General features: G+C 44.5%; 2 protein-coding genes across 2 annotated transcripts; both read left to right on the forward strand.

Annotated features, from left to right (window-relative positions):
* The first annotated feature begins 686 nt into the window (after nucleotides 1-686).
* Nucleotides 687-9,773, forward strand: ddx18 (DEAD (Asp-Glu-Ala-Asp) box polypeptide 18). Its single transcript, XM_061226267.1, has 14 exons — nucleotides 687-823; nucleotides 1,296-1,484; nucleotides 1,707-1,946; nucleotides 2,121-2,256; nucleotides 2,587-2,687; nucleotides 3,509-3,708; nucleotides 4,165-4,279; nucleotides 4,976-5,115; nucleotides 5,289-5,450; nucleotides 5,862-6,014; nucleotides 6,197-6,310; nucleotides 6,762-6,818; nucleotides 7,410-7,587; nucleotides 8,595-9,773. Exons 1-14 carry the CDS (start codon nucleotides 715-717, stop codon nucleotides 8,741-8,743), a joined length of 2,043 nt encoding a protein of 680 aa, XP_061082251.1. The 5' UTR covers nucleotides 687-714; the 3' UTR covers nucleotides 8,744-9,773.
* A 701-nt stretch (nucleotides 9,774-10,474) lies between these two features.
* On the forward strand, nucleotides 10,475-14,123 carry LOC133117076 (5-hydroxytryptamine receptor 5A-like). The gene is made up of 2 exons (XM_061227183.1): nucleotides 10,475-11,320; nucleotides 13,788-14,123. The coding sequence occupies exons 1-2, from the start codon at nucleotides 10,619-10,621 to the stop codon at nucleotides 14,121-14,123; spliced, it is 1,038 nt and encodes a 345-aa protein (XP_061083167.1). The 5' UTR covers nucleotides 10,475-10,618.

The raw sequence follows: 14,123 nt of genomic DNA on the forward strand, positions 1-14,123 counted from the left end.
GGTTCCTGAAATAAAACTTCGGTGGCACACATGAACGTGCCTTCATAATAATGTAGCCTACAGGGGATTTATTTAATAACGAAGCGTTCCTTTCCTTTTGAAATAATTTAGGAAAGTCCCAAAATGGTCATGTATGGTCACTAACTCTGCGTTTCACAAAATAGGTTTTACAATAAAACGTTAATGGCCGGGTTTCCCGATAAAGAACGTTCTTAAGAGATAAGAAGGCTCTTAAGAACGCTCCGGACCCTTCTTACAAAACCTTCTGACGAAAGATCATCTTAGGCTAAGAAGGCGTTTCGGGAAACGCGTTTGCTTCTTTCGGGAGGCCTAAGAAGGTCCTTAAGAACGTTCTTAGCTTAAGAACGTTCTTAACGCGTTCGGGAAACGCGGCCAATATCATTTGTTGGCTAACAATTACGTTTTAGTTAGCTATTAACCTCTAACGATACTGCCATTTCATGTCAATGTTTACGCGCAATTGCGAAAACAGACAAAACAAAAACATCCCTGAACATGCTTTTCGATATACTTCAAAGTGAATACGTAGTGCATGCGTATTTTCGTGTACTAACCGTAAACCCCCACACTTTCGGTAAAGGTTTATTTTTAGTCAGGCATAAATCTACAGTAGCAATGGGTCTTTTTTAGCGCAGGCATTCTAGTTGACTTACCGGGGTCCTGAAAAGCTCTTGCACGTGTTCTCTGGAAAACATGGCAGACTTACAGATGAAGCTTCTTCGGAAGAAGATTCAAAAAAGGAGTGAAAAGAACAAAAAACGGAACTTACTCAAGAAGCAGACAGAAAAATCAGATGAAGATGGTAATGTTTACACTTTATACGCTATATTGATACGAAAAATCCGTCATCTGAAGGTTGAGTTTGGTTAGCTTCAGTCGTTCAGGCTGGCATGTGTTGTAATTCACTATCGGCTAATGCTAGTTAACACTAGTGTTGTGGAGTCTTCATTTTTAGATCGCTGCACTGTAAAACAAAACAACATAAATAATAATTGTTATAATTGTAATAATTACAGTAATAATTATTATTTTCAGTAAACTGAGCGCATTGAACCATTTCAGCAGGTAAACATGTGGTCTTTGACTTGGAGCGTTTAAGTTGAGCTTTAATTGGGTTGACTACTTATTCAATTCGTGAAGTTGAGACCACTCAATCACGGTATTTGATCTACTTGGGTGTCATATAAGGTTACCTGAAGAAATGACCGTTTGGAAGCCCCGGAAGCCTCTGTTCAGATCGCCCGTCTTATGGTTTTTGTTACCCCATTTCCTAGAGTGTGTCAGTGATGTGACCGAGCAGCTTCGTGATGAAACCAATGGAGAGACTGAGCCAGAGGCTGCCAAAGTTGTGGAAAAGAAAGACGGCACAGAACTTGCATCTCCGGAGGGAGGCGATGCGACTGCAAGTTCCGTGAAAAAGAAAAAGAAGAAAAGGAAACTCGCTGGCAATGCTGATACCTCAGGTAGGCTACAATTTATTACGACAGGTATGAGCGAGCTTGAGACCTGTTATTATGGAGTAGTCTATTTTAAGGGAGACAAATGAAGGAATACGTCACTAATTGTTTGAAGCAGAATCAAAATATCTTCAGACAATTCGCTGTATTTTAGAGACCTAACTTTGTCTTCACTGAGCACTTCTGTGCCTGATATGGCTATTGACGGGACTATTTTTTTTTCTTAAGGTGTAAAGAAAGCCAAAAAGGAGGATGAGGATGGGAATGAGAAGGATGAAGAAATGGAGCCAGAAAAGGAGGTGAAAGATGAAGAGACCACAGAGAAACCTGCTCAGGAAGTAGATCCTGGACAGGAGCAAGATGGGGAGGAGGAATCTAAAGACGGAAAGGACTCTGGTGATGAGGAGGAGGAGGAGGAGGAAGAGGAGGAGGCTGAGGATGGCCCACAGCTTCCTTTAGGACTTACAGGTATTCATACAGCTGTATTATTGGTTAAAAAGAAGCCTGACAGAATGCCTATAACACATCGATGTTTTGCGTGTCTTTGGAAGATAAGAATATTTTGTGCCTACAAAACACTGACCAGTGCGTTTGTGACACTTAGCGTTTGCTTACCAATCAGTCTTTATCTCTTTCACGCAGGTGCTTTTGAAGACACCTCGTTTGCCTCCCTAGCCGGGGCAGTGAGCGAGAGCACTCTGAAGGGTGTGAAGGAGATGGGCTTTGAACACATGACCGAGATCCAGCACAAAAGCATCCGACCTCTGCTGGAAGGGAGGTGAGTTCTGACTACCCAGTACGGTATGGGTTTGAATCCCCATCGCAAAGCCCTGGACTTCAGCCTTTTACCAAGATGGGTTTGCAGCTTTTTCCACTCCAGATAAATTGTCATGGGTTAAATCCAGGTTGTGTGTGTGTGTGTTCAGTTTAAATCGCTGTGGATATTAAAGCTGTCAAACCTTTGGCAGGTTTTATGGCACCTGCTTTAAAGGCTGTATTTGTTTTCACTCGTTTTAAAGCACCATATGGTGTCCTCAAAGGTGGTGTGTTACTGTTGCTTATGATGTTGTCCTGGCCGTGTATCTGATTTTGGGAATGTGTTGTGCAGGGACATCTTGGCTGCAGCCAAAACAGGCAGCGGGAAAACACTGGCGTTCCTGATTCCTTCCATCGAGCTAATCTATAAACTCAAATTCATGCCACGGAACGGTGAGATATTTATTCCCTTCTCCTTATAACGGCAGTCCCAGTGCAAAAACACTCCAGTTTCCAGTCGTTCCATCCTAAGGGAAGCCGCATGCTGGTGGGTTCTGCTCTGGGCCCTAACCTGCTCCTAGTCCTCCCTCCTGATTTCTCCTGCCCCTCCTTTCTGATATCCCTATCCTTGTCTAACAAAAAAAAAATGCACTTCTGATGACAACTATGTTTAGAACAGCATTTCATGTGTATTTTGCTAGTTCTGGATGTGATGCTGTGACTTATGGTAGAACCTATGCACTTGTGAGTCTGCCAAATGACTAAAATGTAAATGTACACGGAATGGCTGAAACTGCTGTGCACTGGGAGTGCCGTTTTCACACATGCGTCGTCAGTAACCTTATTGGAAGTTAGGATTTTAAGTATTAAGGATTTTTAAGCGGGGCGGCCTGTAGCGTAGTGGTTAAAGTAAATGACTGGGACACGCAAGGTCGGTGGTTCTAATCCCGGTGTAGCCACAATAAGATCAAGATCCGTACAGCCGTTGGGCCCTTGAGCAAGGCCCTTAACCCTGCACTGCTCCAGGGGAGGATTGTCTCCTGCTTAGTCTAATCAACTGTACGTCGCTCTGGATAAGAGCGTCTGCCAAATGCCAATAATGTAATGTAAGCATTTGTATTCAAAATGGTTGCAATGCAGTGTTACAAATGTTTTCCAACTCTTATAAACTCTTTAAATGAGATGGGGAGTGTTGAAATGGAAGTGGAGGGGTTTCTATTGTTCGGCGAGGGGGGTGTTATTTGGTGTTATTTAAGCTGTGCCCACTCCTCCAGGCACGGGGGTGGTCATCTTGTCACCTACGCGCGAGCTGGCCATGCAGACGTACGGGGTGATGAAGGAGCTGATGACCCACCATGTTCACACCTACGGCCTCATCATGGGGGGCAGCAACCGCTCAGCCGAGGCCCAGAAGCTGGCCAACGGGGTCAACATCCTGGTGGCCACGCCCGGCCGACTGCTGGACCACCTGCAGGTAACCACACTTCACCCCTCCGCGGCTAGGGCAGGGTGCACGACCAGGCCCGATCCCTTTCTGAGTTTTGTGCCACCAGCTACCCCCACAGACTGCAACTGTATCCTAAAGATTTTACTGTGGTCAAGTACAGGAGTGAACCATCATAGATGACAGAGCTGCAGATATCGCACACTCCAGTTCTGTGTGAGAGAAATACTCTGTGCTTAAAAGTACCCACACTGTACTGGGAGTCTGTTTCTAATTAACTCATTGGATACAAAACGCACATGTAATGCCATGTGAACTTTACAAGCACTGTTATTTTTCTTCAGTTTACTTGGACCAATGGGAATGCTACATTTTCTGTGGGCCTTTAAGAGCTTTGACAACCAACAGTGCCTTAGGATTAATTTTCTATTTTATAAATAGAAATTTAGGTTTACATTTTGCTCTTCTTTTTTTTTTTTTTTATAGAACACTGCTGGCTTCATGTACAAGAACCTCCAGTGTCTAATCATCGACGAAGCTGACCGCATTCTAGAAGTCGGATTTGAAGAGGAACTGAAGCAAATCATTAAACTGCTGCCAAGTACGTGGGATAAAATCACTTGCTGTATGATATTCTAGAGTAGCGTGCAGATTTGTGTATAAAATGAAGACTGAGAATCAATTGAGTAATTGGAACTGGAAAGACCGTTAAGAGTGGAGTCATGTTTTATGGCAGGTAGAGTTTAGTTGGGCTGAGGACACGGGTCATTGGGGATTTTAATGACCTAAAGGTACTTATGTATGCCAGGGATCTGTCCCCAATGGTCACAGTGTCTGCTAGTTTTCTGTGCATTTCATGGAAGGTGCTTCTGCACTAAAGGGATTGGCAGGCTTGATGAGCCACAGTGTCTGCTGGTTTTTGGTGTCACTGGTGGGCTAATGAATCCACACACTCCTGTTCTGAAAGCCTAAGTTGACCGACGGTATAAAAGATGGGTGTGCCAGCAGTACGGAGGATACTCGTGACTGTATGTCAGTCGTTCTCACATCGGCGAAACCGGCGAATGTTGCAGAATCCTCCCACGCAGTCAGGTGGCAAAGTAAATACTGCTTCCAGCCGCACTCGCCACGTTCACGGGAAGCTTGTGATAAAGCGTGTCATTCGTCCCGGCGAGAAAACGTCCAGCATTGTAGCGCACGCTCGCATCCTGTCCTATTTTGAGTCGAAATGTTTCACTCTAGGATGGTTACTGATGCCTCATGTTGTGCATTCTCTCCCCCCCCCCCCCCCCGACAGAGAAGAGACAGACCATGCTCTTCTCAGCCACGCAGACACGCAAAGTGGAAGACCTGGCCAGGATCTCGCTCAAGAAGGAGCCCCTGTATGTGGGCGTGGACGACAACAAGGAGTCGGCCACTGTGGACGGCCTGGAGCAGGTAACGGTCTGGTCCATACTTGTGAAAAGGTTTGGTTGGATGCACTAATCCCGAGTCAGGTTCAAAGTGCCGATGAGGTAGATTTTTCAACTACTTTTTAAACTATCCCCCTCTGTTTTCATGATTTTGAAGATTATGAAATGTCCAACGTAAATGTTTTTCCTTGTTTCCAGGGCTACGTGGTGTGTCCCTCAGAGAAGCGCTTTCTTCTGCTCTTCACCTTCCTGAAGAAGAACCGTAAGAAGAAGCTGATGGTCTTCTTCTCCTCCTGCATGTCGGTCAAGTTCCATTATGAGCTCCTCAACTACATTGACCTGCCTGTCATGGCTATTCATGTGAGTGAGCGTTGACCTCGCCTGACTTGGTTACGAACTGTGAAATATAGCTGGCTCAGACCATGTTTTATGCCCATAAACATGAAGCTTGTTGTTCTTGCCATTTTGAAATGGCAGCATTTCTCCATGCTAAGACAAATTCAAATGAAAGCTGCCTGCACATTACACATCTACAACTATACTATAGAAAGTAAGAAATTACAATTTAACATTGTGTCCTATTGACTGAATGTTTTGTAACTCATCATTGGGTGTACTGCAGGGGGTAAGGCAGTGGACCTCTTAAAACCCCTTGTTCAGCATATTTGGTTCTGCAATGCAACTTGAGTTAATGCAGCACCATGGCTTGTAATACTCTGGCTGTTATTCTGCTGTTTTGGGTATGTGACGTGATCTGATGGCATCTTGCAGGGGAAAATGAAGCAGACCAAGCGCACCACCACCTTCTTCCAGTTCTGCAACGCGGACACGGGCATCCTCCTGTGCACCGACGTGGCGGCTCGAGGCCTGGACATTCCCGAGGTGGACTGGATCGTCCAGTACGACCCGCCCGATGACCCCAAGGTAACCGCGAAGAGAATGTCACTGCAGGCTCAGACGCGTCTAATCGCTGGAAGGATCTCTTGATTTCAGTTACCTTCTCAGCTGTGGGATCAGAAAGATCAGCGTTGAATGTTTCTGTGTGGTTTTTCCCGAAAGTTGAGTTTCGTGGGGGGAATCCATTTTGATGACTCTCTCGTTCCCAGGAATACATCCACCGGGTGGGGCGAACGGCTCGCGGGATTAACGGGAGAGGCCACGCCCTGCTGATTCTGAGGCCTGAAGAGCTGGGCTTCCTGCGTTTCCTGAAGCAGGCCAAGGTGATAGAGCTGGCTGTAGCCGCCGTTATACAGCCTGTAGACACCAGAATCTTCTGGGAATCTCATATCATTCATTGCTCATAAGATATGTGGACTCGTCAAAAACACACTGAAACTAGAATAATATAATTATAATAACGTTTTTCATTTACAATAGGAAAGGGAGTAGGAAGGGCTACTGCTTTGGTAGAGTGAAGAACTGCTCTCATTGGACCACTTAATTTATTTATTTACCAATTTAAATTTTCAAACATAACCACTGTTTTGCAAGCACTAGTTTTTCAGGGTAGCTGTTGTATGTGGATGTGGAGTCCAGGGCTGTCAGCTTGTTTACTTGTGAAGAGGTTCTCTTCTATACACATGCTCTGTATCTCAGGCCCACTGAGGCCTGTATCACAAAGCAGGATTGTTTTACTGTTACATTATTGACCTTTGTTTCACCTTTGTGCAGGTACCACTGAGTGAGTTTGACTTCTCCTGGAGTAAGATATCAGACATTCAGTCCCAGGTATGCCTTCAGTATTTGCATTATTAGCGGTGATTGATATGTATGGCCACTGTCCAAAAATAAAGTCCTGTCAACATTCATAAAAATAACAGCAGTGTTTGGGAAAAGTCTTGGCAACTTGAATAGTTTCAGAGAAAATAAAAAGAGATGAATTAATAGTCTACAATGAAGTTGCTACTGCATGCTACAAAGCTCCACAAAATTCTGCCCACGTACCATTGTGAAGATTGACGTTTTGTATTATTATTTGAAGAGCCCACCTTCTGTACTGTTTAATTACAGCTGCTGTTGTAGACTAACCATTTTGCTTTAATGTGAGGTAGTACTTAATTCTGCGTCTGCAGCAAGATGGGATAAACCATGCAGAATTATATAAATTTTTGTGAAGAACTAGGGCGTGTATACAAATACACTAGGGCATATCACAGAATACTTTAAAAAAAATCATGATTAAAAAGTGGAATTTTGCCCTGAAAGGTACGTTCACCCTAAAACATGCTGTTCATTTAGTGAACTTCCCCTGTCATATTGCACTGGTTAAATGTGAATGTGTGCTAAATGTTGGCCTTGAACACAAATGTCTGTCTGCAGCTGGAGAAACTGATTGAGAAGAACTACTACCTGCACAAATCTGCCCAGGAGTCTTACAAGTCTTACGTGAGGGCGTACGACTCTCACTCCCTCAAACAGATCTACAGCGTCAACACTCTCAACCTCCCTATGGTGGCACAGTCCTTTGGATTCAAAGTGCCACCGTATGTTGACCTCAGTATCCTTTCCTGCAAAGCAAGCGGTCCTTTTTTCTGTCAACGTAATTAACAGCACTTAAAATATTTTAAAATTATAAAGTCATTATTAAGTGTGCATCTATTTGGTATGCTAGCACTTGCTTGGTGAGGGAGGAAAATGCAAGCAAAAATCAATTAAAAGACTTGAGAATATATAGAAGACTGTATTAGGGTGTGAATCCTGCTATAATATGTGTTAAAATCTGGTGTCGCGCTCTGGGTGGTGGGAAGTTTAGCCAGACAGACAGTGACGTGCAGCGAAAGACGTTATTGTCTCTGGAGAGCTGGCGGCAGCACTGAGTGGAGACTGGAGCGTGAAAATATTTCTGTTCTCACAGTGCCGTTCGCGCCCCCCTACCAGGCCCAGCCAATCAGACAAAACTGACTGACATCTACTTGTTATGAAAAGACGTGACAATATGCTGCCAAAGAATTGCCATTTTCCAACGAGTGTCTGCTCCTAGATTGTTTGCAGTATTCTAGCTTTGATTTATTATCCGTTTCAAGCTCAGATGGTGTGCCCATGGTTTTCTAGGACTGCAAATTACGGTTTACCCAGATGGCTGTTGTAAAGAAATGCAAAAAGCTTCCAATGTTTAATCCCGCAGGCCTCGCAGTCACTGTGAAAACTACTTTGCCAAGTGGGATGATGTTCTGGCTGAAATATGTCTGTTTACAGGCTTGAATGAATCTTAACTCTTGTTTCCTGCGATGGTGACGGTTGCAACCAACCCCCGTGCTGGTGTGTTAGGAGATGTGGCTACCAGCCACAGTTGGTACTGGTACGGTCCAGATTCAATACCAGACCACTGTTGTATCAGGGGCTTATACCAAGGCAGACACCAAGGCTTTGGCCCCTCTAAGACTCAAAGGCAAATGTGCATCTTTGACACAGACGGTTCACTAACACTAGCTTAATTACGGGTCCTGTCCGTGCCTGTCCTGAGTGTTCTGCAGTGGCTTCCCTTAACCCAGTTTCCCCCACCAGACGTCCACAGCAGCAGAGGGGTGAAGATGCAGAAGCGTGGTGGGGGCGGTGGTTTCGGCTACCAGAAGTCCAAGAACGTCCACAAGTCAAAGATCTTCAAGCATGTCGGCAAGGGCAAGGGTGGTGACAAGAGGCAGTTCTCCCGGTGAGGCGGCTGGTTGCTTCCCTCCCCAGTGTGGTTGGGAAACCCATCCACTGCCCACCACCACAATCTCCTGTCACTCTAGGAGGCCTACACATGTACTCTCATGATGGACCAGGATGGCTTACACAATGTTCTCCAGAATAGTGTTGTGATCCTTTTTTTTTTTACACCATTGTGGTGCGTATTTCAGAAGATGTGCATCTGTATTATGACTAAATATTTATCTATAGCTTTTCTTGAACTACCTTTCACTGAATGGTAATGTGGGTAATCTCAGAAGGTATGAGTACATCACCAGCTCCCAAACTATACGCCAGGACCCACTGGTGGCTTGTTCGATGCAACTGTAATGTTTGTAGGCGGTTGTTTTGACATGCATTATTTCTTAAACCATATTTGAACACTGAACATCAAATGCCATATTTGAATTGTGCAGACCACAGAAAATTTATTTGATATTCAAGTGGATTTCTGGCAGTTAAAATTTGGGAACTCTGGATTAGATCATAGCCCGCTGTTCCCTCGAGTGGGGGTTCATTGGCCAGAATAACTTTTTCCAAAATGCCATTACCTCAGGACTTGTTCTACAAAGGCGCTCTATAAATGCAGACCATTTACCATTCTCATAAGGATTGGGAAACGCGCTCGCATAAACTGATGAATTGGCATCTACGTCTCCCTATGCAAGATGAATCTGCTTTCCGATGTTGACATTTGGGGAAGTGGTAATTACATTTCAGCCAGGCAGCCTTGTGGTTGCCATCGAGACTGGAGATGATCTTAAATGTAATATGCGAGGCGCTTCCCATTAAAGCAAACTGCAGCAAAATACCATACTTTTATCTCTCTTCGTGGCTGCAGTTAATTGAATATTTTTTTGTTTGTTTTTACGAGAAAATGTACAGATTAATATTTAGCTGAAAATGCCGTAGTTTTATTCAAACTAACATGTACAATGGATGTGTTGTAGAGCAATTCGTGTTATTTTAACACTTATGTGTCTTCTTGCCTCGATTAAAATCTCTGAAATTGCATGTCTTTCTAGTCTTGAAAATTGTTCGATATAAAGACAGCAGTCGATAATGGGCTACTTATTAAGGCGCGAAGAAGTGGATTGCGGGGGCTGTGATCTCGATTTCGATGCTAATTTAACTACACTTTACTTGGAAAAACGCTCGAAAATGATAAGCTCCATCATCAGTGTGTCACTGGAGTTGGCGTCCTGAAAATGCCTGGAAGCGTCCGTCTTTTTCATTCACTCGTGTTGCAGTTTGTAGATGGTTGAAAGGGACATGCTAATACACTGCTGGCAGTACATCTTCTATTTCCTGTAGTGCAGAGTTGTCAGTCATGTTAATTTAGTGAGCCCTTCCTGGAATGTGCCAAAGAATAATGGTTTACAAATAACCTGGTACTGATGCGAAAAATAAGGACCAGTGATGCTGAAATTGCGCTCTCAAAACGACTGATGTTTGAGCTGGTCCGCAATCGGGATCCTTTTATCTACTGACGTGCCATCTATTTTTTTCAGTTGTATTTGCATATTCTGGTATGTCTGCTCGCGCATCTCTGTGGGTAGCCTACATCCTCCAAATTATCTTATTAAAAAGCTCTGAAGTGGAAATAAGACAGCAAGACCGTCTCCCAGTGGTGCGGTCGAATGATGACAAGCGCGCACAGGAGGTGACATTGCTTAGATAAATGCTCCGTTATCCCAGAGTCCTACGTGAGAGGGAATCAATTCGATGACTGGAAAAGTGATGGCCAGTTTTTTTCGTTGGCTCGCAACGACATCGTTTCTCTAACCCAATGCCCACAGCACATTGACTTCCTGGCACACAGAACTTTGCGCGCACGGGTCAGAGCAAGGAATTCCACCATGGATAAGTTTAACTTGACAGTGTGGGTAAACACCAGCTCGGACGAAAACATTCCCCAAAGGCTCACCGTCTCAATGTTCAGTGTCCTTATGCTGACGTTGCTAGTTATGCTGATAATTGCGACATTTTTGTGGAATCTGTTGGTGCTCGCGACGATATTGAGGGTAAAGACGTTCCACAGAGTGCCCCACAATTTGGTTGCATCAATGGCAATATCCGATGTGATGGTGGCGGCTCTTGTGATGCCTCTCAGCCTTGTCAACGAGCTGTCGGAGAGAAGATGGCGCTTCGGAAGAGTCCTTTGCGATGTGTGGATCTCGTTCGACGTCCTGTGCTGCACCGCTAGCATCTGGAATGTCACTGCCATCGCCCTGGACCGATACTGGTCTATTACGCGCCACTTGGAGTACACTCTCAAAGCGAGGAAGAAAATATCAACTATCATGATAGCCGTAACATGGGCTCTGTCCGCAGTGATATCTCTCTCGCCACAGTTCGGGTGGGGAGAGACTTACGCCGCTGATGAGGAGAACTGCCAAGTCAGTCAGGAACCATCATACACAGTTTTCTCTACTTTCGGGGCGTTTTACGTGCCTCTTTCTGTCGTTTTGTTTGTATACTGGAAAATTTACAAAGCCGCTAAACTTCGAATTGGCAGTCTAAAGAGGAACGAGGTTATACCCATGCCGGGAGTCGTACAGGTAATTTACTGTCATACAGGTACTCTTACTGGATACCAAAGAAATCCTGTAACTAAATACGCCATGCACGCGCTCACTGGAACTGCTCTGAATTCTCATTCTATGTGGTTTTTTTTTTTGTTTGTTAGTTTTTTTGTTTTTTTTTGTTTTGTAGTTTCAATGTGCGATACTACACAAACTGTTAGGATAAAAGTGACTTAAAGACCACTTAGAAGCTATTAGTGAATAACTTAAAGCGTTACAGTCCTGCAGCACTCAAATGCGTCCACACATTCCCACTGCAGTACATAGCAGCCTACTATTTAGGCGCTTGCTATTGTCCCGAGTTATGCATCTTCCGAATGTGGTATTTGCAATTACGTTTGCTAGCCAAGCGGGAAGAAAGATTGCAAGTAGGCTATACTGGAGGGTAAGCTGCCATCGCACCCAAATCAATTGAGTAAAAGTCCACGGTGAGGGTGAAAGAAGTCTCAAAAGCTGACAGAATGACCACATTTACTTGGGGTATTATCAGTTAGCCTGCCCATCAAGTAGATTTTTTGCTGTATTTTTATATTTCTGGGATACTGTCGTTAATAAACGTTGTAGGCTACATACAATGAACTGGTACTTTATCCTTCACCTGCAGCCGGCGGCCAGAGGGCAGGCACATTTCTAAATTAAGGCGAGTCTCAGAGAAGGCGATATTGACAGATGGAAGACGGGGATATCATGCGAGAGGAGTGTTGTCTATTGTATTTGATGTTGGGGATGGAAGCAATTTCCTGCGGCAGTGGACACACCGAGGGGAAAGCTCTTTATTGAAAGGCTGTAGCCGCGAGTATCCTGGTTTGGAAATAGCAGTGTGATTTCACACAAGATGTTGGACAATCCAGATATAAGAATGAATATAATGTGTAAACTCAAATTTCACATTTTAAATGCAGGATATCATCCCTAGGACAATGTAGTGCATAACAATAATTATCATCACCATAGGTTCATAGATTTGACTTGCTAATCAAGTCATTGCTTAATATGGGTGCACAGATATGGTCCTGGAGGGCTGGTGTGTATGCTGGTTTTTGTTACCCTGGCTTAGTTTTATGAATGGCCGTTTATATGGCAAAGCTGGTTTACCCCTGCATCAGCCCACAGTAAAAGTAAAAGATTAGGCTAATTAATCAACAAGTTGTTGTGAAATCCTGATCCACCCCAGGAATAAGCCAAAAAAAACTAGTAGTGAAGTAGTGAAAGTCTACTTATCAAGGGTTCCCTTCTCCTTAATCGAGTCGAATTCCTTCCAGATTTATCGTCTCATGTCTCTTTGTCCTTATATCTCCTGCCTCTCAAGAACCAGCCCGGTCAGAGGACACGCTATTTAAAAGAAGGCATTATTGGATAAAGTGAAAGAATGAATGAGCAGAATTAAAGAGGCGTATTCATTGATTAAAAGCTTTTATGACCCCTGCACTGCTCAACATTTCATTGTATATAGCCCTCGTTTCCATAGCAGAAAATGTCATCTTAAGCTATCTTTCGAGTGGCAAGGAGAGGGGTTTAGAGTTATTTGTGCAGTGATGCAAGACAAACAGGGATGCAGATATTTTTACATTACATTTCATTAGAAGGTATTTAGCAGACGCTCTTATCCAGAGCAATGTATTTAGCTGTAATGTCAGCCTGTGAGGTGGGTTTCACTCAGAACCGCATTGCTTACCTCAAAGGGGCCATTGCGGCCCCTCCAGAGGACTGGGACACTGCGATTAGCGTGCGTCTGGTGTGTAAGTGACGCAGTACTTTCTGTGCAGTTACTTCAAAGCACAACTGGTGGTGTAATAAGACACGACAGTCAAGTGTCATTTCAGTTATAAAGCCTTGTGGAATTTTACATTTGGAGAACAAAGAGTATTTTTTAAAGGCCTGACTCCAGTGGCTGACGCACATCCTGAAAAATCAAGTTCCCATCTAGATAGTAGGCTTAGGTTGGAAAAGTTAGAAAAACGTTTTCAGTGGTCTTACCTGAATAACAACCGAGGTTCACTGAACTCCCGTGGACCATGGTCAGTAGAGCTATGGATACTGTAGGCATCAAGCGCAGGGGTTGGATAGCCTTAGGAGACACAGGCATGCATTGCTCCTCAATTCAGACTTATTTAGTACTTTTTAAAATGTTTGTTTCATTGGCTACGTATACATAAATGCACCCTTATATACCACAATTCTGAAATATGTTGCCACCAGTCCTTGTATTGTAAATCAGATCTGGGTCAAATACATAATTGTTCTGATGTATTGGAACCTTTTAAATACTTTCAAAAGAGCAAACCCAGCATTCAGGGTCCTCTTGGTTGGCTCAATTGCACCAGGCAAGATCAATCAAGCACAGAAAATGATTTGAATCCAAAACAATGATGTATTTCACCCAGGTCTGTTGTCATATTGGTTCTCAGAAATGGAGGATGCACGTTTCTGTCCTGCGCCTCAGGTGAAGGAGGCCGAGCACGTGCCCCAGGTGGCCTTTGCAGCCCGCCACGTGGGCGTGGCCTTCCAGACGGAAGGCGAGACGTGGCGTGAGCAGAAGGAGCGGCGGGCGGCGCTGACAGTGGGCCTCCTCATCGGCGTCTTCGTCCTCTGCTGGATCCCCTTCTTCGTGACCGAGCTGCTGGGCCCCCTCTGCTCCTGCACCGTGGTGCCCCCGCTGGGCAAGAGCGTCTTCCTCTGGCTGGGCTACTCCAACTCCTTCTTCAACCCCCTCATCTACACCGCCTTCAACAAGAGCTACAACAGCGCCTTCCGGAGCTTCTTCACCAAGCAGAGGTGA

The sequence above is a fragment of the Conger conger genome, chromosome 17 (genome assembly GCF_963514075.1).
Source record: "Conger conger chromosome 17, fConCon1.1, whole genome shotgun sequence".
Lineage (NCBI taxonomy): Eukaryota > Metazoa > Chordata > Actinopteri > Anguilliformes > Congridae > Conger > Conger conger.